Genomic DNA, 24965 nt, shown 5'->3' with positions numbered 1-24965 from the left:
ACAGTGAAAAAGTGGCTCCACCATACACTTGTTTTTATGTCTAACTTCAAAGTGAGATTATAGGTATTAGCCAGTCACTTGTGTGAAGAACTTAAAATATGACAGTGAATAGATTCTAAAAACTCTAGCTATATTAACACAATTCAAATATTTATTCATAAAAATACAGTTATCTCCTGTACAAAACAGACTACAAAATGTTCATGGCTAAAAATTACGGGAAGGGGAATTCTTTTATCCATATAATTCCTTTTGGTTGTTTCCTTGGTTTAACAATGAATTTGCACCATTTGTTGCCATATACATAATGCTCCACCACATTCCACAGCATTCAGTGTTCATACTGTCTCCTGGTTCAGCAGCTGGTGCGAGTAGATGACATCTTCATAGTGGTATTTCTCTGCTATGGCCATGATGGAGTCATTGCACCTGACCCTACTCAGAATCTGCAGCACTTCAACCACAGCCGACCTGCAGCAGACAGAGAAACAAATGTATGAGGAAAAGTGCATGAATTTATAAATATAACCACGAAATAACCTTAAAAAAAAATCGGTAATGTTTTGCCATTTGGAAACCTGTGAAGCTGCAGATGTCACATGATGGGGGAATAAGGGGGTATTTTTTTCTGTCCAACTGCTGGTTCATCATCAAGTAACCACAAACATAAAGAAGTCAAAAGTACGAATTTTTATTTAAAAGGTAAACTAAGGAGGCTGAGCACTACCATGCCTAACAGACTATTATAAGGCAAACAGTTGAGATGCTTAGCATGCTGCTGTAAACAGGAGTACAAAGCAAAATGGAAAGATTCCTTTCAAAAAATCTCAGACATGTATGGTTTGGAAATTGTTTTTTTTAGGTACTTACAAATTAGGGCATACTTTAACAAAGAGATAAAACCCATTGAGAACTGTGATACCAAATTAACTGATATATTTAATGACAAGTATAAAAATAAGGACAACAGGAAACTTGTCCCAAAACTCTATTCAAGCATTCAATCTACAAAGAAACATTCAACAAATAAGATTAAACTAAAATGGGAGAAGGAATGTGGACTTGTCATCTCAGAGGAGGACTGGTTGAATATGTGTCTCTATCCAATCATCTTCCACAAGTTCAGGCCTTTGGAGAGACTTCCGTTGGAGGAATTTGATCAGATAAGATGTAGCCCCAAGCTAAAAGGTGTACAGACAAGTGTATTGGAAAGAGGTCTATGCTGGAGGAAATGTGGTAAACAGCTGGCAGATCATGTCCACATATTCTGGGCTGCCCAGCCATTCGGTCATATTGGCAGGAAGTAACACAAGTAATACAAAATATATTTAGTGATGGAATTGACTGCTCTTTTACTACAATTTATTTAGGCAACATTGCAGCTCATCTATTGGCGAAGATAATTACCTACTAAAGATATAATTAGCTGCCAGAAAGAAAGCTATAACATGAAAAAGGCTACAGGCCGAACCTCCAACAAAGACCGACTGGATAGATATTGTTACTACTATTCAAGGGATGGAAAGAATAACTTTACTAACTTTTAGATTTACAGACTGATAAATTCCTGCGCTACTAGGAAAAATGTTATGTGTGCGTGACCTCACAAAATGAACACTGAATATTTATCATATAAACTGACTTGTATATCCATCAGTGAAATTACTTGTATAAACACAAGGTTACCAACTGTTTTTATCTTCTGCAGTGTTTTACTGTATTTCAATGTTTCTTTTTAAAAAATAAAGAATAAAAAGTAATAATAAAAGGCAATAAAATAAGGAATTTCTTTGTTAGTTACTTAGCTGATAAAAAAAAATAAAAAATACTACACAGGCTATATCTGTGAAGAAAGAAACTTTGGGAGATATTCCCTTCAGTAAACTCAACCTGTGACTGATGTGGACAGACACCAGCCTCATTACCACATACTGCAGAACTGCTCAAATCCTCCAATCTCTCTGAGGCCAAATAGAAACCATTCAGACCTGATCCAAGTCTGGCTGTTTTGGTGTTAAAGCTTCTGAAATTGAATATAAACAAATATAATTTCATTCCTATTGTAATGTTGTTAACATGTAGCATGTAGGATGATTCTAGCAGCAGAAGAATCCACCAACCCAGTCCTACACTGGTTATCTGATTATGAGAATATTGTCTGGATTTGCACCGAATTGTGCAAATAGAGATGTCAACACGATTAATATGTCTAATCTTTTTACATCAAGATATGTTATTTCCTGAGGAATTCATGAAACTGTCAAAAAATACCCCCATCTCACAATGTTAAGGGAAGTGAGCCTGGATCTGGCTTTTTCAGATCAGCACCAAAGTTTTATTGTTTCTTCCCTGGACCCATGCCCCATCCCCTCACCAAATTTAGTGCAAATTGGTTTAAGCTTAATAATCCCACTGACAAATAAACAAACCAACAAACAGACAAGTGAAATCATAACCTCCTTTGCAGAGGTAATTCAAATGTAAGTGGACTAAATGAACCTTACAGCAGTTTTTATTACCTTGTGTTTGGATCTTCAGGAGACTGTTGTTTGCAGATGGTATGAACTTTCTGAACGAGGTGGTTTTCAAAGTTCCGTAGCTGAGGCAAACAAATGTTCCCTCCTTTGAACAAAGAGAGCGGAAGACTATCTGCTATCTGGAAAGACAGAGAGAGGGAGAGAAAGAAAGAGAGTAGTGCAAGATTAAGGACACCAGAGAAAGTGAGGGAGACAATAATAATCAAAAATAACATCATTGTCAAGACTGATGTGTGCATGGACACACTCCACATTAAAATGGTGAATCAAAATACCTTTTTGCATGTAAGGACAGTATTGTTAAATTGAGTCTGACTGCACAGAGTGGTCATCAGGTATCGGTTCAGCAGTTTGTCCAACATCAGTTCCATCAATACAGTCTCAGGAAGCAGCAAATCCCATTTCCCCATGTTACCTAGAAGCTAATATAAAAACAAAAAAACTCTGGTTAATAGCTGGCAGAATTTAGCTCCCAACTAGGAAATGCATCTTGGAGAGACAATATAACATACAAAAGTGTTTTTTTTTTTTTAAGTATTTGTTAAAGAGCAGTACTTTTATGGCCGTCCAGAGCTGTTGTTCCCTGAAGCAACTCTGAGGAGACGACCTGTCTTCTAGGAACCTGGACAGAAAAACAAACAGAATAAATAATACATGAAAAGACCATAAATGTAATAAGATAATTTTACACTATTTTTACCTAAACTTTAAAAAAATACATCAAAGTAGGTCACTATGACACAGTTTTCTATCGTGATTGAGCAGAGACATATGACATATTTGCATTTATATAGTATGCTGGATCAGGAAAAGAAGTCTGCTGTAAACAAAGAGGAACATGTATAAGAGCAACAAATAATTTTGTGTTATACTGAGGTGAAGTCAAACCTGCTTTCTCATTGTTAGTCATTTAAATAAATCCTTAATGCTTAAACCGTCAAAGTCAAAAAAGAGACTGACTTTTTTGGGTACAGAGGGATGAAGACATCTTCGTCTACACAGCTCCTCAGTCTCCTGACCACAGCCTCGATGAATGCCTGCCCAGGATATAAACACACATTGTTCACACAAACATGTTCATATATTGTGTATCTGACTTGCTAATTATTGTATATTTATTTATATATGTAACATTATTTTTCATATCTCTCCTTAATTGTTAGATATTAGGCATTCTAAAAATCGCTGTAGGGCTTGGTGCTTATTGTTTGAGCAAAACCTTTAAACATTAAAATTCAGCTAAAATAGCAGTGCAAGATAGAAGCAGGAGGATTTCTGTGTTGACAAATACACATAAGCCTTATGTGTAAGTTGGTCTCACCTTGACTGGTTTACTCTGCTCTCCCTCAAAGATGGAATAGTCCTCCTTCAGTCTGTGACAGACATCAGAGAGACAGACTGACTGTTGGTGGGACATGGGATCCCACACCAGCTCCACAAATGCTGAGCGACAGAGCAGAGCAAAAAGACAGTCAGAGTATGATGCTTCTGTAGTTTGACACATCTGTAGTCTAAAACAGGCCATGGAGGTGAGGAAAGTTTGTGGACAGAGTGTTTAACTATGGGTGAATAGCAAACATGGTAAATCACTTAGAACTGGATGCTAGCCTCGTCTACATTGTGGAGAAGCTCCCCGCTACTGGAGCATGTGGTGGAAAAGCAAGACGCACAGAAGGCAGAGGGTGAAGAGAAACATTTAGTCCTTGGAGAGAGGATAGAAATATGGTACATGTACTGTAACTAGTAAAAATATCTTTTATAACTCAAGCAAATCATGCACAGTCTCACTACAATGAATTAAGTGAAATTTGTGGGTGAGTGTATTGTTTAAATAAGTAGCCACTAAAATCAACATGTAAGCATTCCACTTATAAAACATATTTCCAAGGTACTTGTGCCGTTATTGCTACCGCTGTAAACATTATTGCTACCACTGTAAACAAACTCAAAACATGTGTGTGCCTTCTCATTTGTTTATATTTTAACACATAAAACATATTGAAAATATGGCTCATTTAATAAGAAGTGGATAGGTACATGTGTGTGAATAAGAGTGGGAAAAGTGTGTGCCTGTGTGTGTATTACCAGTTATTTTGGGTAGGACAGTCTTTTCTATGACATTAGACAGCGTCCGTCTGTCTGTGTGCTCAAGCTCCTCATGACCGTGTCCATGACAAAACGTCTCCACTGCTGTGAACCAGGGGAGGTTTTCAAAGTCCCCACTGGCATCCTGAGACACACACATGCATTACATTAAACACATAATGTCATATATTTAGTAATGCCAGTTGTGTGAATGTATCAGTAAGCCTCTATGTTGGTGTGTTCAAATGTTTAATCACCTTTAGTGGGTTCCATGCCAGTAGCTGATGTCTAATGATGGGGTTCAACAACTTGGGCAGACACAGAGAGATGTAGGCACTGTGGTAAGAGTCAGAGTAAGATTTTCTCCATTCTTCAAAGCGAGACAGAATCTTTTTAACGTTGCAGAAATCATCCTGGACGTCAGAAAACACTGTCTGGGACCTCAGCAGAATATCAGCTGGAGAGGGAAAGAAAGACAATGAAACAAAAGCATCAAGTGGATCACTTGATTCAGCCTAGACATAACAAGGTAAAAAAAAAAAAGTGTTTTCTCTACTTAGGTTTTGCTGAAATTTTCAACATAAAAAGTGAAAGAGCAAGTGGGAAAACAAGAAAAAAACAGAAGCTTGCAGTAAATAGTGTACAGACTAATTTTGCAGCCCGGCAGAATTTTACTGATTCACACTTTATAGTGTTAAAGCTGAATAGATTTAATTCCTCCTTACCCATCTTCTTTTGCAGCTGCTCTTCCTCTTCTGCTGAAGGTTGTGTGTCTTCAGGAATATCAAAGTCTCCCTCAGCTTTAGCAGCAGTGCCTGCCACACTGCAACACATAAGACAAATATACAAAAATCTGTGTAAGGGTAGAGTGGAGTACCTATTTTTTTTTATATACTTTTGTAATATTTTTGTACTGGATTTTATTAGATCCAATTTGTTACCATTTCTAATTTACTATTTCAGCAATCTTGTTGTAGAATATATTTAACATAACATATGAAAAAAAAAATAAACCAAAGAAACTTTATCTTGAAAGCTATTTTAGTACACTCACCCTGGAGTTTGTGTTCCATTGGCTGAACTTCCATTCTGCTCATCTGTGCTATCTAAAAAAGTGAGAAGAAAAATCCACTTAATTTAAATCTTACAACCTGGTGACCGTTTTACTTTCAACTGCCAGAGCTTCTTAAATCCTTTCCAGTGTTTTTACTGTAAACCTGAAGTAAAATTCTATTACTTTCTATGTCCATACCAGAGAGATTCTGTAGCCTAAAATGTTCCTTTTGGGAAACAATGTAAAGAAAGGAGTTTTCATTTTACAGTTCTGTATCTTGTTGGCGCTACATTGACACAATGTATTCACTTAAAGAATTGGCCCACACTCTCAAATGTTCTGTAGATTAAAAAGTCACACAGGACTTCGACTTTGTCAGTGGCTTTGAAGTAACAAACATAGTCTCTGACTTGGATCCAGAATAACAAGAAACACACAAGCTTAAATTGCAAAACTTGCAACAGTTCATGTCAAATGCACATACAGACACAAGGAAACACAAATGCACAAACTCACAGCTGAGCTGCTGCAGACTGTCAGCCTGATCTTTGACCTTCTGTCTTCTCTGAGCCAACAGTGCCTCCAAGTGGTCGGAGAGCAGAGTGTGAAGCTCCAGTTCGAAAGAGTTGATCTCAACAACCTGCAGTCCACAAATTAGTGCCAGTCAGAAAATTATCCCTGTTTAATTTCCAAAGGGGGAGCATCGATGTTCCCTACAGGCTGCTGGTGTTAGACAAAATCTCTTCATAGTTGGTTTTGCACATTCTAAGGCTCTTCAGCATCACCTGCCTTCAGTGTGGCACTTCCTTGTGATACATTGGTTGTATTTATTTTACCAAATTAGGAAAGCTGTGTTAGTCTGAAAAGTGCTGTATAAATATACAGAGCCATGATCCCACCAGTTCTAAATAATCAAAATGGCAACCATTTCATCAGCATTGGCCACCCAATGTTGAAGGCTAGCTAACGGTTCCGCAATCACTAAAATTTAGAGTCGGGCCCTGCCAACATTTGACAGACACACAGCTGGTTGATAAACTGCCCTCATCTTGGAAGAGAAAAATGTAAATTTCTTACCCTTTTAACTTTAATAATCTTATTGACAAGTTTGCTTTTAAGAGACAGTTAAAAGTAGAGATACTTTAGACAGATTTATTAATTGCTGACCTTCTCCCGCAGACACTCCACCAGGTTGTGGACATAGAGCGTCATGCCCCGGTAAAACTTAAGCTGAATCTCTGAGGAACTTTCCTCCAGACTCTCCACTGAGGTTTTAGCGCTCTCAACATCCCCCTCCATCCTCCTCAGCTCTGCCTGCCGTGCTCTGTGCACCTCCTTCAGGGAGTCCAGTCTAAAGGACAAAAAAAAATTAAAATCAGAGGAAAGTCTACATGTAATTAAGTAATAAAAGTGATAAACTAGGAGACAGGAAAATGTATAAGGAAATATGAGCATGAAGAATGTAGGGAATTTATCTGATACAAAAGCATTTTATCACTAATATTTCACATTATTGCAATGTGTTAATAAGGCAGGTATAGCTAAAAAAAAAAAAATAAAAAACCTACTTTCCAGTGATCCTCCTCTTGACCATTGAAACACTGATGGAAGGAAGGGTCTTTGGGATTCTAACACCTGATCTCTTCTTTTGTCTTTGTCTGTCTCGCCTGCTGCTGCTGGATCTGCTGGATCTGCTGGATCTGCTGGATTCACTGCCAGATGGGCTCTGAGAAGAAGAAAATAAGAGCATAAAGGATGTCAATGCTGCAGTAAAGAGGGGTGAAGCTACACTTCTTGAGTTTTGAGGCTTTTTGAGGCTTGATTCTTCAGTAAGAGACTACAGTGTTCTGCCATATGCCCAATTTTTAGACAACATGGGACAAAAGAGCAATACAGAAAGGATGTGACACAGGGGAAAAAAAACCCTAGAAAGAAAAGGGAAAATTTAGATAAAAAGGAAAGAATTCGAGAAAATATGCAAAAAAGTAAAAAAAGAAAAACAGAGTAAAAGAAAAGAGAAAAAGTAAAAACAAGACAATAAGACCTCCTACCTGTTCTCCTGGCCGTCTCTTGACTCCCTTCCCAATTTGTGTCTCCTCCCAAAGTTCCTGCTCTTCCCCATCAGTCCCTGACAGGCTGCCATCACTTCCTCCTAGATTACACAAAAACATAAAGAAAAGTAGACTTCATATTCCCACAATCAGGCAGGCTTATTGTTATGTAATTCATAAACAACAGACCATTTCAGTTTAATCCTGCTGCTACTGTAGTTTGACAGCTATACTAATTCACATGCTCATAAAAAAGAATCACAAAATGCTAATACCATGTTATGCAAAATATCACCAATACAATAATGTTTGACCAATACTGCTGCTTTTTAAAGCCGTTACTAATTGGCAGCTGATCTATTTACAAATCAAAACATACATAACATAAAAAAAAAAAAAAAATCTGCTTTAATCCACTTTCTTTCTCCCCTCCTTTCCATCTCCCTCTCCTACCGAGTTTCTCAGCAATCCTCTCTCTTATGCTCTTCAATCGTGGGGCAAACTCGATTCTTCTCTCATGGTCATCCGGCTCGTCATCATCATCAACTCTGTCTTCTTCATCGTCCCTGCTGTAGTGATCCGGGGTGCTACCACCAGAGCTCTGGCCACCTCGACTCAGCGAAATGAACTCTTTCTGGGCTCGAGTGGCACGACGCTGCCTCCTGGCTGCTCTGATCTCTTCAGCGTTTGGGATAACTACTGTAAAGTCAATTTGACAGACATAAAATTGAAGGAACAGGCATGCAGACAAACACACAGGGAAACTGTGATATCTAACAAGTACTTTTACACATTGTAATAAACTTGTAACAATCATCGGTGGATAAAACACCCAAATACACACTATCTATGTGCATCCCACAAAAACACATACCTGGTTTGGCAGTAGAGCGGCTCGAGTCTGAGGCTGAGCTAGCTGAAGGAGACCTGGCACCACCTTCATCACTTTCACTGTCTTCACTGTCATCATCATTATAGTGCGGACCATGTGGTGAAGCCTGACTGTCATAATCTTGCCTAGGAGAACCAGATGGTGGGACACCTACACCAGCTGGGGCTGGGAGAGAGGAGAGGGAGACATTTCAAAGTATAATGATGTTGGCCAACATTATCGCATTATTATCTAGATACTTATGGAAGAAGGAAGTAAGATGATAATAAGATAACATGAAATAAAATGATAATTTATAAATTGTTTTAATTACATTCATGGCTAAGACATGTTAAGTTTGGGAGCTGACAATTCAACATTTTCAACTGATTATGAGTTTTGTATCAGAAGTGCCTTTTTGAAACCAAAATAATTCTACCATCCATATCCATGAATCCATAAATAAGTTTATGTCAAATTACACGACAACCAATTGGATTTTTATCAGAATATACTCTCAGTTTCCAATTTATTAGGTACATTGAGAGGTGCTCTGGTTTATATCAGATATATATAAAAGTATTCATCTTTATCTAAACACAAACCTGAACATTTTGCCCTTTGTGAAGGTAGGCTTTATTGCAGGGCTGTTGTATTAGGCTGCCTTGGTTTTACTTGGATGTACCTAATACACTGGCAATTAAGTGAATATATGCATCAGTTAATGTCACTTCCCTAATCAAGACTGACTAAGGAACTGGGGGCTTTTGTGTGGATGCAGATATTCTGCCTTCCCAGTGATACTTCTTTTTTACACTCTACCCCCCCAAACATGTATTTATTGCAGTATTAACATGATCCATCCATGCACCTACCTGTGCTGTAGGTAGTCTTGGCAGGTGAAGCTTCCTTCCTCCTGACTTGGAACAGCACAGCTTTATCAGAGGACTTCTTCAGTTTAAATGCTGGTTCTTCAGCTGAGACAAGAAAAAGAAAAGCAGAGACACATGAGGAAAAAGTTGCTGCTGATTTCCCATTAAAGTTCCCCTGGACAATGCACACCACATCATACGTTTAGTTACTTCATTACATGACCAGAAAGCGAAAAATCAACTAGTCCCGTGCTGGAACTCCCCAGCCACAGGTTGTCTCTGTGTCAAATACTTTGTGATAAACTCAACTTTAAACTTAACTGTATTTTGAGGACCCCCGATAAAAGACAGCCAGTATCTAAGCTAATGAACGTGCAAATTTGCAATTATTCAAATTAATTACCTTAATCAAATTTGGCTTGCAGTGAACCTGGGGCTTTGGGGGCCCCTGGAGCCCCTGGAGGTCTGGGGTCAGTTGACACTATGATATATGTGTACGCAAATACAGAGGTGAAGGGAACAATGTAACTGGCGGTAAAATACAATAATCTAACAATTATAACCAAATATATTCTGTCAGTATATCTATATTATCCTTATAAATACACTACAAACCCTCACTCCTAAATTGTAACTAGTACGTGGGACGGTCTCCAACGGTAGTTCGTAGCCGTTGCTTTGAGGTCAGTTACCGTTGTCGTTGAGTGAACGTTTGAATGAGATCCATCTTTGACTTCAAAACGCTACATTTACTTATATATTACTTACCTTCTTTGTCGTCAGAGAAACTGAGGGCGGTAGTTGTTTTCTCTTTCCCTCCACCTTTATCTTTCCTCCTTGCTTCTTTATCGGCAGTCACTTCCAGCTTCTCCTCGTCCTCTCCGTCACTGCTGTCCGGCTTCTTCGAGCTACAAGAGATGCCGCGGCCCTGGGCAACTTTAGACTGTTTATTTACCACAACCGGAGCTTTCTCGGTCTCCCCTCCATCTTCGCTGTTGTTCTGTCGGTCCTCTTCGTCACTGGAGCTATCTTTTCTCTGCCGAAAGTTCCTCCGGGGCTTTTTGTTGAACATTTCGCTCCACTCACCGTAGACGTATGAACTGTGGTAGTAAACTCGAAGTAAAGCGTAATACGTCACGTCGGAAATCGCTTGAAGAAGTCGCAAGGAGTAACGTAACACTGCCGCAATGCACCATGGGCGATGTAGTGAGTATGTAAGGGCTGACCAAATTGCATAGAAAAAATGGGAAACTTTACATTCTTCAGATTTTTTAAACAGCACCATGAATTAAAACATTTTTACATGTAAAAATAAACTGTATTGTGCGCCCTCATATATATCTGGCCATTCTTATTGTGACCGTCTGTTCGATTATGTAAATATAATATTCATGAGAAATAAATTATGTATGAATCTTGGCTCAGGAGAATATCAGTGGTAAAATGTCAGCTAAAATCAGATGAGGTTAGGACTATCACTATCTGTCCTCACGTCGACACCCCGAGCACTCCGTGGGTAGCTGAAGTCAATGTAGAACTTCAAATGAAAAAAAACCCAACTGTGGTTATTGTGTTGCTTTCTCCCTTATCTTTCCCCCATCAGCTTTCCCATCAATTGTTCTCCTTCTCCATCTGTTGAACTTTTATTTCTGCGTCTCTCTCCTCCCACTCGGTGCCCGGTCAGACGTTAACAGCCACTCATCACTCGTAGTCAGCCATGTTGTTGGTGTGACACACCGAGCTGTCAGCAACAGGTTCTCAGACTAGAACCGCTGCTAAACTTTAACATTTCTCCAACAATTACTGCTTTCTTTGGATATCAAACCTCTGCAGTGTGTCTGGGAAACCTCCCAGAAGTGGCGAGTGATAACTTCAGACCCCTCGAAAGCTCGGAAGTTGATGTTTTTTGGCCGCGGTGAGAGAGGTAAGCGAGCGAAACTGCTTATCTAAGCATGAGTATAAGTTTGATATTATGATGGTAATGTTTCTGTAGATGACTTTTGAGCTACACGTTAGCTTTTAGACTTTGTGTAATTTCGCCTGTAAGTGTTCGTTTAGTTTGTCCTCGTTGATTCAGGAATATGAAAGAAAAACCTGTGTTTGACGGAGGGGGTGATGCTTCTGTACTGATCTGGGACACAGGATGGGAGTTAGTTTAGCTAGCTAAGTTATGATTTCATTAGATGTTGGTTACAATCGATACCTAGATGTGTGGCATTCATTGTTTCCTCTGTAAGGCAGGTTTGCAAGTAGGTCTTCTAAATTCCTCTCGGTTCAAACTAGTTGAGCAGGTTGCAGGCATGTCTCAGGCTGGCTAGTGACAAGTGATCAGGGAATGATACTGTATCAGTTTATCTTACAGACAGGCAGAGGGAGGTAGAAGTTAGTTTGAGAGTGGAAGTAAAGACAATCCGTGGTCCTCAATACAGCAGCAGTGGTCAGTCCTGCCTTTGTTGGGAAATCAACATAGTGTGTCTGTAAAGCCACCAGAGAATAAGCATCAACTATGATATCAGTGATACAGGGCCTTGTAGGAATCCACAATATCTATGTCTTTGCCAGAATTTGATAACTGACAATATCTTTGTGCAAATGCTGACATCTATGGAATTACTGAGTAGCCAGCTGTCCTGATTTAATTTTATTGTTTTCATAAAGTAACTACTGTCTTCATTTACTGAAGGTGGTGAATGGAAATGAAATCAATTATTTTTATGAAATGTCTTCAGACATCTTTTCTTTTGCACAAAATTATTGCACTATAGGCACTACCAGGTGTAATATTGATGACATCTCCAGCACAGTTTTTATGGTTGAACAGTCATTGCTTGACACTGATAAGCTGTATGATATGGCAAGGGTACAGGGAAGGTCTGGTCCTTAGGGCCTTTTTACTATTCTTGTGACCATACAGCAATCATATTAGATTATTTCCTTGAAAAAATAAAGAAGGGAGAGAGATAGAGAGAGAGAGAATGGATATTAGCACACAGTGTTCAGGATAATAATTCAGTTTGAAGGGCCTGGTGTGCGATAGACGAAGAGTCTTATCATAGAAGATGCCAATAGTTATATAGAGTACAAGCCCCAATTCTTGCAGTCTCTCTGTCACTGCAAATAATGTACTAAAACAGACTTTTTGTTCTTGCCAGCTTCCTTTACATCCTCACAACTTGATGTCTGTCATTTTATTACTGAACAGGCGCCGACCCTGTTTGGTAGAGTCTTGAAGAGGGACATTGGCTTAGACCTCCATGTTTGCATACATCCACTTGGCTGAAGTATCCTCAAGCCAAGACGCTCAATGCCTGCCACATGCAGGAGGGCTCTTTCACTGTGATCTTTCAGTCCACTAAAGGTCAGGGTTGTCATTTACATTATTATTACAGTGTTAACATTATCAGTGAGCCTATCATAAGCTTAATTGCCAGTTTACTTCATCGCTGTCATGCCACTTTAGATCGTCACTATTGTTATGAATGTGATCGTATGATTTGGAGCAGCTTTTATGACATTACCTCATCATGGAAGCCAGATGCTGCGTTGACACACAATTGATGCAACAACTGTGAGGCTTAATCAGCGCTTTGACTCCTCCTTTTTGAAAATCTTCCCTGTTAAAATTGAAGCCAAGATGACGATGATGAAACACTTACATTATACCCACAGTGCAAGAGAAACAAGCCGGTTTGACACTGCAAATGAACAGTTTATCAAAGTCCTTTCTCCAGTCCTGTCATATCCTGATATATTTACAAATCAGGGTGGGTCACAGCCGACTTAAGGAGGGAGAGGCCTGTCTTGCCTCTTAAGAAAACAAAACACAGCAATGCAAACAGCATTAATCAAAATCCAGTCCAAGTCGTTCCAAAAGGGCCTGTGCAGCACTTTCTGAATGTGTGAATGCCACTGGTGGATGGGGTATTTATGGCAACATGAGTGGATGTGCTGTGCTGAAATATCACTTTAACAAGGTCAGCTGAAGAGTTAGCTCTGTGGTAGGAGGGAGTCAGAAAGACAGAACAGAATAATAACAGAAGAGAGGGCAATGGGTGATAAAGGAGATGGACAGGCAAAAGAGCATGGGTAGTTTTATAAACACACAGAGGGAGAGGGAGAGAGTCATCGGGGCAGAAACAGAGTTGTGGACTGAGTTGATGTCATTGGTGTGAGGTCAGCGAGTGAGGCGGCTGAAAATCAATCATTTCTTAGAACAACAGGCGGTGCTTGTTTCTGAACAGAGTAGTGATGAGGACAGGCCAGGGTCACACAACTGGCAGGGTATATATTTAAGGACAGAAGAACAGGCATAGATATATAATGACACATGGAGAGACAGAGGAAGAGGAAAATGAGACGGTCAGGGAATGAGGAAATGGAGGAATTAAGAGAGGGAAAAAAGGTGACTACTTATACTCATCCATCTCTACCTGGTTCTTCATTGTGGTTTTCATTTCCTTCTGTAAATGTAAAAGAGAGTCTATATGTCAGCAAGTTGCAGTATAAAAGATTCACACTAAAAAGATTATAAGAGACAAACAAACAGAAAGATGCACTGGTGGACAGTGGTCAGGGACGGGCAGGCTGACTGAGGGTCGGAAATGTTTCAACAGGGATCAAAGCAGAACTGAAGCAGGTGAGGTCTGACTGACAAAGGCAAGCCAAAAATGAAAAGCTAGAGTTTTAATTTAGCCATCACACTCAAGTCAGCCAATTATAATGTATGAAGTGAGAGGTTTGAAAATGGTTACATATAACTAATTTAGTTAAAGAAATGTGCAGGTTGAAATCATGTTTTAGCTTTTTCATTGGTTTTGATGAAATGCTCTGTAATTCTAATTTCTGATTAATAGAGACTGCTAAGTCTTAGTTTGGATCAAAATGCCCTTTTCACAGACATAGCAGAAAAAGCACACTTGTTATTAATGATATAATAGGGGCTACACTGCATTTAGCTTTACTAGGTTCAGAGTCATGCCACTGCTGGCTCACTGGGGAGGCCTGCTGATATACTTAGATGGAACAGTTGTTGTTAATGTATTAATTACACCTGTGCTTTTTCTGCTATGACCTATAATAGCCCATGTAGAGCTTGATTTTACCAGTTTCAGCTGGAAATATAGTAGAGCTAGCTGTGATTGCCCCTGTCATGGAAGCCTTTGTATTTACACCTGGTATTAACATCTGATCTGGATATCTGTATAATGACACTTAATAATAAGTGATTGGACTAAACTGGTGGACTTGTTAATAGTTCAAGGGAAGCAATGCCCAGGATAGATGTTATTCATTATGAAATCACTTTTTTGGTACAGGAAAACTTGCTAGGTACTTCTGCTGTTTGTAGCTTTTCACAAGGCTTGTTTAAACTTGCAGGAAGAGTCAGAGCTAAGTGATCTTTAAACTTGCTGGGTGTGTTTTTTTTCATTGGTCACACTGAAGAGATTGCATTTACACCTGGCTGAGATCTGAGAAATTATTTCAAAATGTCAATGTATCATTTTAGTTGTAATATTTCTCCAAAGCTTAGCGATGCCCCGTTTGTTTAAAGGTTGACAGCTGTTAGTAAATATATATCCTGTATACTTGCATGTTTCACCACCTCTTACGCCTCTTAAATTCAGCTTCAGACAATGGTGTAGCTAGAGCTTGGATGGAAATCAAAGTCTTGCTCATGGGCACCTCAACGGGATGGGTTCTTGCTGTCACAGATTCAAACACACACCTGACTGTTGCTAGTCTCCATTCATTACAAGGAAGTGGTGTTTAGACTATACAGCGTGTTCTGAAAGTTTTTTTTCTGAGGTTATGAAAATTGCCCAGCCCATATGATGATCATACCTTTATGTACAAAAATAAGAACTTTTTGTTGTTTGTAAATGTGTTATTAATACCTCCCTCTCTATGGAGAAGGCTGTAGCTCTGTTAAAGCAGTGCGTCAAGCTTTTGCTCAAAGTCACTTTCATGTAGCCTAGTGTCTGTTTTCCAACCTTGTTTTTGTGGTTTTTTTAATAGCTCCTGCATCATTGGTAAAGTACAAGCTGTAGTTAGTTTTTATTGTAGGTGGAGCCCTGTTAGCCAACACTAACCCTGATTTTACCCCTATCACTATGCAATTGCTGATTCTGCTGTATTCATTTAGCAGCTGAAGGCTTCTACTGAGCACAGACCACTTGTGTGTGTTCATGTGTGTAAGTGTATGGGGAGGACAAAATCGGGCAGGATTTGCATGAGGTTTGCAAAGCTGACTCTGCCACTGAAGTCAGTCTCTTTTGCTGGCCAATTCAGTCAATCAGTCGGTCACTTGGCCAATCAGCTATCCATTCAGGAAAAGTGGGACTCCTCCGTCACTCTGGAAATGGTTTAAAGCCAACAGTCTATGGCTATCTTTCATTTATCCATTATAATTCCTACAGTGATACATTACCAGAGGTTACACTACTTTACTAGAGCCTCACCATTACTGGATGCCTGATACCAGCTAATCAGTCATACTAAACATTGTATTGGCATATATGTATGATGGGCAATATGCAAAAAAGTGCTTGAAACAGTATTAGGACTTTACACTTAAATCCATATGCTGCTGTGAATGGTAACCTGATTCTTTGTGCTGGCCCTGTAAATGAATGCAGTCTTGCTATTGTATTACTGCATACATTTGTGATGTCAGGAGTCTCCATAGCAGTTTTCAGTAAGAATAATTCATATGTACACTCATTTTGAGTAGTTAATAAAGCATTTACAGGCAGAAAGTGAAGAAAGAAAGGATGATAAAAGAGGGGGACTTATCCCAGGAAAAGTGAAGGAGAAGGAGAGAGGCAGGTAGCAACAGATGGCAGGCAGTAGATTAGTAGCTCTCCCTTGATGTTTCTCTGCCCTTGTGAGAGCATTGAGCAGGTCACATTCACAAAAACGACACGCGCTCACTCATTCTGTTTTTCTCAGCTTCTCGTTTCTTTTTTCCCTATCTCATTCATGTTCTCGTTCACAAAGCTCATATCACTAGGTAAGACAACTGTCGCCAACTTTGCTTCCTAAAAATCACTTTTCAATCTGCTATTCTTCTACTCCCCCAGGTCTAACCTGAGCTCTGAGGTTAATATATTTTCTGGGACATCAAAGCTGTCCCTAAGCCAAAATCCACGATCACTTCCTGTCAACTGAGGTTGCATGAGGAAATGCTTGTGTCTGTGGGTTACCAGGCAGGAAGTGTTGAGTAGAAAGATTGGAATTTTTCTCCTCCTTTTCCTCCTCCGATTTCATCATGTGAGCCTGACTGGCTGATGGGAGAGAGATAATCATGGAGGAAGCAGGTGTTCAGCACGCCTGATGAAATGAATGTGAAAGCTGCACAAATGACGTGATAAGTCTGATTCAGTGTGGGCATGTGTATTTCTTTCCACAAAAACAATTGATTTGCCTTCTAGAGAATTAAAGATAAAATCAGTTATATTCCGTGTGACTTTTATAACTGTTAAAGTAAAAGTTAGTCGTCATAGTGCTTGGGGCTTTCTCTTTATCTGTCCATACTGTGACCTCATTAAACAAAAGTTCACACCATTCATCCCACAGCAAAAACTGTTTTATATCTAAACAAAGCAGTTTTGTGGTGGCTCTATTTAAGCAGACAGAACTGTGCTGTGCAACCAAAGACGAGACCTATAAATATGCTGGCAAACCCAGCATGATACAAGTCACTAGTCTTTTGTCAACAAGGTGCCCATATATGGGCCATTTAGTCTGTGGACATACAGTCCAGTACATTTACCATGGTGTGACCCACGACAAACATCCTCCAAACCATCCCAAGAAATATGAAAAGAAAAAATTACAGAAATGTGTTTTAATAATTTGACAGAAAATCTAAAAATGTTTAAGGATAATGAATCATCAATGCTCTTTGGCTGCTGAGCTGATTCTGTCATCTGACCACACTGTTCTACAGCTTCTTTATCTTTATTGTAGTAAACTGATAAAGTGCACACACAGAAACATCCACCCTTGCACTAAATGCAATCACTTAAAACCTAAAAACCCCAACCTTGCAGAGAAGTTGGCCTTCCGCTGCAAAACTGCAAAAACTGGTTTGTTCCTTAGTAGCTCCATTTATGCACTCGTACATGACTCGACAAGAATGGGTTTAAGGCATGATGTAACAGATGTTGAAAAAGGCATGATCATGGGTGGCAGAAAGGGATGTTGGAAGTCCACCACTTTGCTCCTTAAATATCTCAACAAGTATTGGATGGACTGCCAGAAGATTTTGTGTAGACGTTCAAGCTCCCCAGAGGATAGATTCTTAGGATTTTGTTGATCTTCTGACTTTTCCTCTAATGTGATTATCAAGACAAAATGTTAATTGGTCCAGTATTTTGGTTTATGAACAAATATTTGCAAAACTCCCATCAGCCTCAGCTGTATTTGTGGTAATTAGCACATGTTAGCTTGCTAGCAGACTAAACTAAAATGGTGAACAGGTAAACATTATCCCTGCTTGTCATCAGCATGTTAGCATTGTCATTGTGAGCATGTTAGCGTGCTGACATTAGCACAAATCTCAAAGCACTGCTGTGCCTTAGTACAGCCTCACAGAGCTGCTAGCCTGGCTGTGGACTCATGGTCTTGTATGAGGTAGACAAGCTCAAGGCTTCACAGTGAATGAACGCAAACATAGCATACTTGTTTATTTTTTGAGGCGACCCAAAGTAGATGAATGTTGTAGATCGCTGCCTCTCGTGTCCACGGTAACCTCTGGCAGCATCTGCAGAGAAAACTTGGGCAGCTGCATGAAGAACTGATGTCTGCTTAACACCACAACACTATTTAGGTTATTTGTCAAGGCTTTGACACAGCCTGTGCCAGCTGTTACTAGAGCCAAATCTGAACCAACATAGTACTGAACAGGGTTTTGTAGTCCTCTGGACATAAAGTGTAAATGTCCTCTTATGAGAGTTTGTCAGCCTAGGCTGTGTAGTGGTGTTGCACTGATCTATGGTCCCCTACAGAGTCAGTGTGGATAGTACTGGAACAAGTCCTAGTGGTTTAAAAGGTTTGGGATGTGGCCAGACTGCTCCTGACTGAAGAGAACAGGAGGAGCCCTGTTTGACTGTGCTGACTGACCAGAATCCCCCCTCCCTCCCCCCAAACTCCCCCCAACCTCTCTCTCCATTTCTCTCTCCCCTGTTTTCTCTCCCTGCTCTCAGTGACAGCGCTGGCCTGTCTTGGCTGCAGTATTGACTGATGACTGGGCTGTGACTGTGTGTTTTGCAGATGGCTGCAAGCAGTAGCTGAGGACACCACCGGGAGTTCCCCATCTCTGTCTCCCTCTGCCACCTGCAAATATGAATGGTAAGACCACTGCAGTGTGTATGTGTGTGAGTGAGTGTGTAAAGGAGGGCAGCAAACCAGAAGTGTACGTCTGTGTGGAGAGAAAGCTGTGTGTGGTTTTTGGCTCTGCAGATCTGTTGGGGCAAATACAGTGCTAGGTATAGTAATAATTCCCAGTTCGATGACTGCGTTTGGCTGCACGTGCGTCTGTCTGTATGCACACTGTTTTATTAATTTGTCTCTGCTATCCTTGTGTTGAACTGCATACTTTGAGTCCTACATTTAGTGCAGTTGTGCTCTGTCAGTTTGAAGTTGGTTCCAATTTTTTTCCATATTATGACACCAGCTTTGTTTATAGTGCCAGTTACAGGACTAAAGGTAGAGCAAATGTTTATGTTTTTCTATGATGTAGTGAACTGTCCATTCAGTGTGTCTGCTGATGTGACTGTTGAGTAAACACTGATGTATAGTCGGCCTTGGTGGGGTAAATAGTAGTGAAAGGCTGAGCTTGTTCTACCCTCCTGTCTGAACAAAGTGACACAGCACCACTGGCAACACAGAGCTTCATTATCACTTCGTCAATATCGGTGCATTCTCATCTCTTAACTGCCGCCAAGGCTGGCATTGGGGTTGTCTCTCGTGTGTGTGTGTGTGTGTGTGTGTGTGTGTGTGTGTGTGTGTGCGCGCACGCGTGTGTACTCCTGTCTTCCAGCTTGTTTATTTGCAAGTCATAAAATTGTATTCATGCAAAATATCTGCTTGTTTGCCTTGCTCAGATTTACGTGTTGTTTGTGTGTAATTCACACTTATGTGATTATTTAAACAGTAAGAAAGTAAACAGTTTGGGGCCTTTTCAAGAAGCAAGTTTGCCTAAGAAAAATGAGTAAACTTACTCCTTGAAGCTGATTGGCCTGGTATTAATATGACTTTAAGGTCTGTGTTCCATGTCTGATGCTTCAAATTTATCTGAACCTGTGACTTCTTGTTCTCTCTAGGTGGTCTGAGTATATGGGCGATTAGTCCGGAGGAGAGGGACAAGCATGATCAGAAGTTTGACACCCTCTCCCCATCAATGGGATATGTCTCAGGTACACACACAAACATACGTCATTGCAGAGACTGTTGACGCATCATGCTCACAGTGATTGCCCTGACAGCACATTTACATGAGACATTACAAGTCAGACCTTTTCCCATTGTTTAAACTGATAAACGCCAACTGTTTAAACCAAAACGATTCCCTAATCCCACAATAATACCAAGACACACATGTCACATATACTGTATATAGTGATGTGTAAGAGTCATATTTTTAAGGTGATGCATGCAGGAGAACCATTACCCTCACAGTTTTCTTCTGTTTTTCGTTTTCTTCCCTATCTGTCTCTTTCTGCAGGGGAGCAGGCAAGGAAGTTTTTCCTCCAATCAGGGCTGCCTGCTTCAGTTTTGGCTGAGATATGGTGAGAAACACACACACATTCACACATACTGAGATTTTTTTGAATGATCGGTTCTCTGGAAGTATTCACTGAAATCTATACCTGAATATTTTAACACTCTTTTCTCACTCTCTATTTTTCCTCTGTCTCTCAGGTCTCTGGCTGATATGAATAAAGATGGGAAGATGGACAGGTTGGAGTTTTCCATCGCTATGAAGCTCATAAAGCTAAAACTCCAGGGCACGCCGCTTCCCTCAGCACTGCCAATCATCATGAAGCAGCCTCCAGTGCCTGTTCCCAGCCTCAGTAAACCCACCTCATCTATGACCAACCCAGCCTATGGTACAGTATTACATATATATGGATACTGTATAGTCAGGAATGTAATTGTTTTCCTAAACTGTCCATGATGTGAAAATGTGTTTTTGGCTGTAACTTCATATACAAATAAGTCTCCTTGTGTGATTTTAAACAGCTGACGGCTGGCTATTCTAAGGGTTGTCTAACTGATTGTCTCTATACATATTGTGTATATACATGTTGACTGCTGTGCCATCTAATGGGTGTACCGTGTGTTTGTGTGTGTGCGTGTGTGTGTTTGTGTCCTAGGTATTGGTTCTGTGCCTAACATGCCCATGATGTCCGGGGCAAACTTTGCCATGTTGACCCCTATCTCCATGGCAACCCCTGGACTCTCACCTTTGACACCAATGACAGGCCTCACCTCTTTGGTTCCTACAGCAACAGGTCTAAGCCCTCTAATAGCCTCCAACCCCACCAGGCCCCTGATGCCCACTATGGGAAACACCACACTGCCAAACGGCACCATGGGACTTCTGCAGCCAATCCCAGCTGGAGCTTTGGCAACTGGTACGCGTGATTCTCATTTTTATCTCTCTATTGGATTCTTCTCTTCTTTTTTCTATTCTGTTGTGTATCTGTCACTGCTCTGGAAGAAAAGTCATCAGGAGGGTCTCCAGTATGATTGAATGTATTCATGTGTCTTGTGATTATCACTTGCTCGATGCTTATTATCTGTGTCCTGTGGCATAAAAACCTTTGAGGAGGAACGCCCTGCTCTGAGAATACATATGTTTGCAGCAGAGTGCTGATGATGAAATATTTCTGCAGCTTTTGGGGGGGAAACAGGAGAAATGAATCCTAGTCCAGTTTTGCAGAGTCAGGTCTCTCTGTCTCATTTCCATATAAATAGCTTCCCTGACCTTGACAAGGGTACAACAGTGAGTGCATGATAGTATATCACTGAGCCTCTGCAGGACTCTCCTCCCCTTTCTGAAAACTTAAAAAAAAAAAAGTATACATTTTGGGAGGATAATATGTTATGGCTGTCGTTAGGTGTTAGAACAAAATGTCCTAAAAATGTTGCACACTATTATAGAAATGGATATGTTTTGGTGCTTTGTGGTTTTAGGCCTACCTCTATCTGCATCCACCTACTCCTCTCCACTAGGACTCTCCTCTTCTCCTGCTGGTTTATACAAGGCTTCATCACTGTTGGACCTGGGATCCAGCAGGTAAAACATACCCACACATTTACATAGAAATTTGGAAGAACTATGCACTTCCCCCTTTTACACAATCAGCACCTTGTTTATCTTGTTAGTCTCTTTAAAGATGCAACACTCAAAGATGTCTGAAGTTTGTTGCATTCATCTTTTAATTTTTTCATGTCACTGTTTGTCTTTCAGCTCTGCTTCCTCATCCCCTTCTGTGATGTCCCCTATGGTTGCTGGTCCCAGTGACTGGGCTGTGCCACATGCCTCTAGACTTAAATACAGACAGCAGTTCAACAGCCTGGATAAACAGATGACTGGATACCTCACTGGTATGATGTCTGTGTGAATGTGTGTATGTACAGTGTTTAGGTCAAACAAAACCAAACTATGCATGGAATGTAGGCGTGGATGTTCATGAACAACAGCCACTGATCATTTCGTAACAGTTGTTTTTTGATGTGAATCGAGTCTTAGTTAACTCTAAGGAAGTGGAGACACAGGAGTGACAGTTTCTCAACACACGCATACAAATACACAAACACATACACACACAAAGACTCACTCACTTACTTCAGCTAGATTTGCAGATGGTTTCCTCTCTAATGGAACTAGGCACAGACAGTAGTATACAGCTCCACACACCTTACCCATGATACCCACTGTTGTTCATGCTGTCACAATCCTTTTAATCATCATCTTTTCCATTCAGGTTAAATGTTTCTAGTTTCCCATTCAACATTAGACACTTTTATCAAAAACATCTGCACGGGGCTGCCCCATCTCTACACATGCTACATTTTAAATTTTATTTGTTAAGTAAATCCGTCCTCCACCACACCCACACATCTGTGCCATACAGTTGTTCTGACATTGTCATTTTTGTTACCAGGTCAACAGGTGAGAGGTTCCATGGCAACCACAATGCTGACTCAGACACAGCTGGCCACCATCTGGTGAGTGTGTGTGTGTGTGTGTGTGTGTGTGAGTGAGTGATGAAAACAGCTGATGAACAGAGTTGTAATTATACTGAGGACCTTGGTTGTCTTACAGGTGCTAAATATTTGTTTCTAAACTCAGTATACTTTTCTCAGTTGTATATAATTCTTCTGCATTCAAAGGTAATATTGTCAGTGTAAAATCATGCAAAAACAACTTTTACATTTCATTGTCAACTCTTCTGCAGGACTTTAGCAGATGTGGATAAGGATGGCAAGCTGAAAGCTGAGGAGTTTATTCTGGCAATGCATCTGGTAGACATGGCGAAGATCGGACAACCACTGCCGCTAACACTCCCAACTGAGCTGGTACCACCCTCACAAAGGTATTTGCACACATAACAAAAAAGTGTTTTGAAATACGTTATTGAAACATTAAACATTGACTACAATAATGTGACTGTTTATTGAATATTTGAATTGTGTGTATTTAAACAAATTATTTTAACTATTGCAGGGGTGCAATGAATGGATCCAGCTCTTCTCTCTATGCTGCTCTGACTGATGACTTGGACATAGAACCTCCACAGAAAGCCAAGACCAACAGTCAGTGCTCACACGTCCACACTAGCAAAGAGAGTGCAGTCTCGTTTAACTACTGGCACAGTGTTAAAGCTTGTTCTCTCTAAGATAATACAAGGCTAAAACCATACCTAGTAACCAAACTCACTACAATCAGTGGCTATGGATCACAGCTGTGCAGCTGAGTTGGCTGCCAAACTCTCCATTGATCACCATAAACATACACTCACTGTTGTGACATACACAGTCATAGGCAGTTGAAAACATCCAAGTAACTCTAAAGTAGAGTAGGGCAATACTTTGTTGTTGGATTTGTACACACTATCATAATCACAAAGCAAGTTGTAGAAGCTTGATTTAAAGTTTGTATCAGCTGTTTTTAAATATTGGGACCTGTTTTTGATTATGGTAAGATAGGAGAGTTGTGTCTATGAGTTTCTGTGTAATCCATCCTTCTGGTTTAACTTTCCAACATATTTTAACCATATAAGCTCAAATAAGTAATCATTATTTGTGCATTTTTATAAAACAGAGTAAATATTTCCAGGATTTGACTTCACAATCATAATAAACTTTTTACCCGTCTATATTCAGTGTCATTTGAGGATAAATTCAAAGCCAACCTGGAGCGAGGAAACGCAGAACTGGAGAAAAGACGACTGGCGCTGCGGGAGGCAGAGAGGAGGGAGCAGGAGCGGCGGGCTCAAAAGGAGAGAGAGGACCGAGAGAGGAGAGAGAGGGAGGCTCGGGAGGCTGAGGAGTTCAGGAGGAAAGAAGAGGAGAGGAGGCTTGAGCGACAGAGGGAACTCGAGAGGCAGAAAGAAGAGGAGCGACAGAGAGAGATAGAGAGAAAAGAGGTGGGGGAGCATGTTACAGCTTTCTGAATGAGCTGTAAATACTGTATGTAAAAGGATGATTTTTTTGTATGAATGTTTCCTTCTTTTAATAGTAGAAATGTTTGTTCACACTTCTGTGAATATATATTTACTTCAGTGTCTTTTGTCTGTGATCATTCCAGGCTGCACAGCGGGAGCTTGAGCGTCAGAGGAAGGAGGAGTGGGAGAGAAGGAGGCGAGGAGAGCTCCAGATAAAGAAGGAGCAGGAGCAGGATGATATAATCAGATTGAAAGCAAAGAAAAGGAGTCTGGAGATGGAGCTGGAGGCTGTGGTGAGTGGTGAAGAGACAATATCTAGAGTTTATTTCAGAGCAACACATAAGCCGTTCATAGACGTACCCTCATTATGTCCAGATGTCTGTCACCCATTATTAAGTTTCTAACACCTCTATCTGTCTTTCTGTCTCTCTGTACCTCAGGGTAACAAGCATCGTCAGATCTCAGATCGGCTGCGTGACATTCAGAATAAGAAGAAGCTGCAGAGGACAGAGCTGGATCTGATTAATCAAAGGAAAGAGACACGCCAACAAGACATTAACAACCTGCACAAACAGCTAGAGGTGTGTGTGTGTGTGTGTGTGTGTGTCTCTCTCTCTCTTTTCTTTTTCCAATGTGTTTCTAAGTTTAAGGTGTAAATGTGATTTTCTGACACTATTTTCCTGTGGCAAAGTAACCAAGACAGTTATTGATTGTAACCATTTTGTGTTATCTGTGATTCATGTGTCTGATCTTTGCTTCCCTGGGAAATTGTGTATTATTGTTTTCCTGAACATTTTCTTCCAATGACGCATTTCTT

The 24965-nt window shown here is 40.3% G+C and overlaps 2 protein-coding genes across 6 annotated transcripts in view; one reads left to right on the top strand and one right to left on the bottom strand.

Moving 5' to 3' along the window:
- Nucleotides 1-133: 133 nt before the first annotated feature.
- On the bottom strand, nt 134-10618 carry gcfc2 (GC-rich sequence DNA-binding factor 2). Its single transcript, XM_023425011.2, has 18 exons — nt 10239-10618; nt 9474-9575; nt 8602-8784; nt 8181-8426; nt 7728-7828; nt 7245-7402; nt 6844-7027; nt 6193-6316; nt 5677-5728; nt 5348-5445; nt 4880-5079; nt 4623-4767; nt 3859-3980; nt 3498-3574; nt 3093-3159; nt 2813-2959; nt 2520-2656; nt 134-471 (listed from the first exon to the last, which is right to left on the bottom strand). Exons 1-18 carry the CDS (start codon nt 10540-10542, stop codon nt 339-341), a joined length of 2580 nt encoding a protein of 859 aa, XP_023280779.1. The 5' UTR covers nt 10543-10618; the 3' UTR covers nt 134-338.
- A 561-nt stretch (nt 10619-11179) lies between these two features.
- itsn2b (intersectin 2b) overlaps nt 11180-24965 on the top strand; it is a 30589-nt gene continuing 16803 nt past the window's right edge. Inside the window, exons 1-15 of one of the 5 annotated variants that reach the window (XM_087178969.1) lie at nt 11181-11394; nt 12673-12828; nt 18744-18821; nt 19796-19888; nt 20197-20260; nt 20394-20581; nt 20849-21109; nt 21672-21774; nt 21949-22085; nt 22646-22709; nt 22940-23077; nt 23209-23297; nt 23868-24130; nt 24292-24441; nt 24589-24729. In XM_087178969.1, the coding sequence (XP_087035095.1) occupies nt 18815-18821; nt 19796-19888; nt 20197-20260; nt 20394-20581; nt 20849-21109; nt 21672-21774; nt 21949-22085; nt 22646-22709; nt 22940-23077; nt 23209-23297; nt 23868-24130; nt 24292-24441; nt 24589-24729 (1698 nt within the window). In that variant the 5' untranslated portion in view covers nt 11181-11394; nt 12673-12828; nt 18744-18814. Of the gene's footprint in view, nt 11395-12672; nt 12829-13806; nt 13873-18676; nt 18822-19795; nt 19889-20196; nt 20261-20393; nt 20582-20848; nt 21110-21671; nt 21775-21948; nt 22086-22645; nt 22710-22939; nt 23078-23208; nt 23298-23867; nt 24131-24291; nt 24442-24588; nt 24730-24965 lie in introns of those variants that run through there. The other 4 variants (XM_023424978.2, XM_023424974.2, XM_023424975.2 and 1 more) reach the window with 4 other exon arrangements.

The sequence above is a fragment of the Seriola lalandi genome, unplaced genomic scaffold, assembly GCF_002814215.2.
Source record: "Seriola lalandi dorsalis isolate HSWRI2012SDOR001 ecotype SW California unplaced genomic scaffold, Sedor1 jcf7180002054763, whole genome shotgun sequence".
Classification (NCBI taxonomy): Eukaryota; Metazoa; Chordata; class Actinopteri; order Carangiformes; family Carangidae; genus Seriola; species Seriola lalandi.
This window is presented reverse-complemented; position numbering and strand designations above follow the sequence as displayed.

Coding starts and splice junctions, on each gene's coding strand:
- gcfc2 (XM_023425011.2), bottom strand. CDS start 10,542: ATGTTCAACAAAAAGCCCCGGAGGAACTTTCGGCAGAGAAAAGATAGC. Junction 3,575..3,858: donor AGCAGAGTAAACCAGTCAAG/GTGAGACCAACT, acceptor TATCCTGGGCAG/GCATTCATCGAGGCTGTGGT. Junction 3,160..3,497: donor ATCCCTCTGTACCCAAAAAA/GTCAGTCTCTTT, acceptor TTTTCTGTCCAG/GTTCCTAGAAGACAGGTCGT.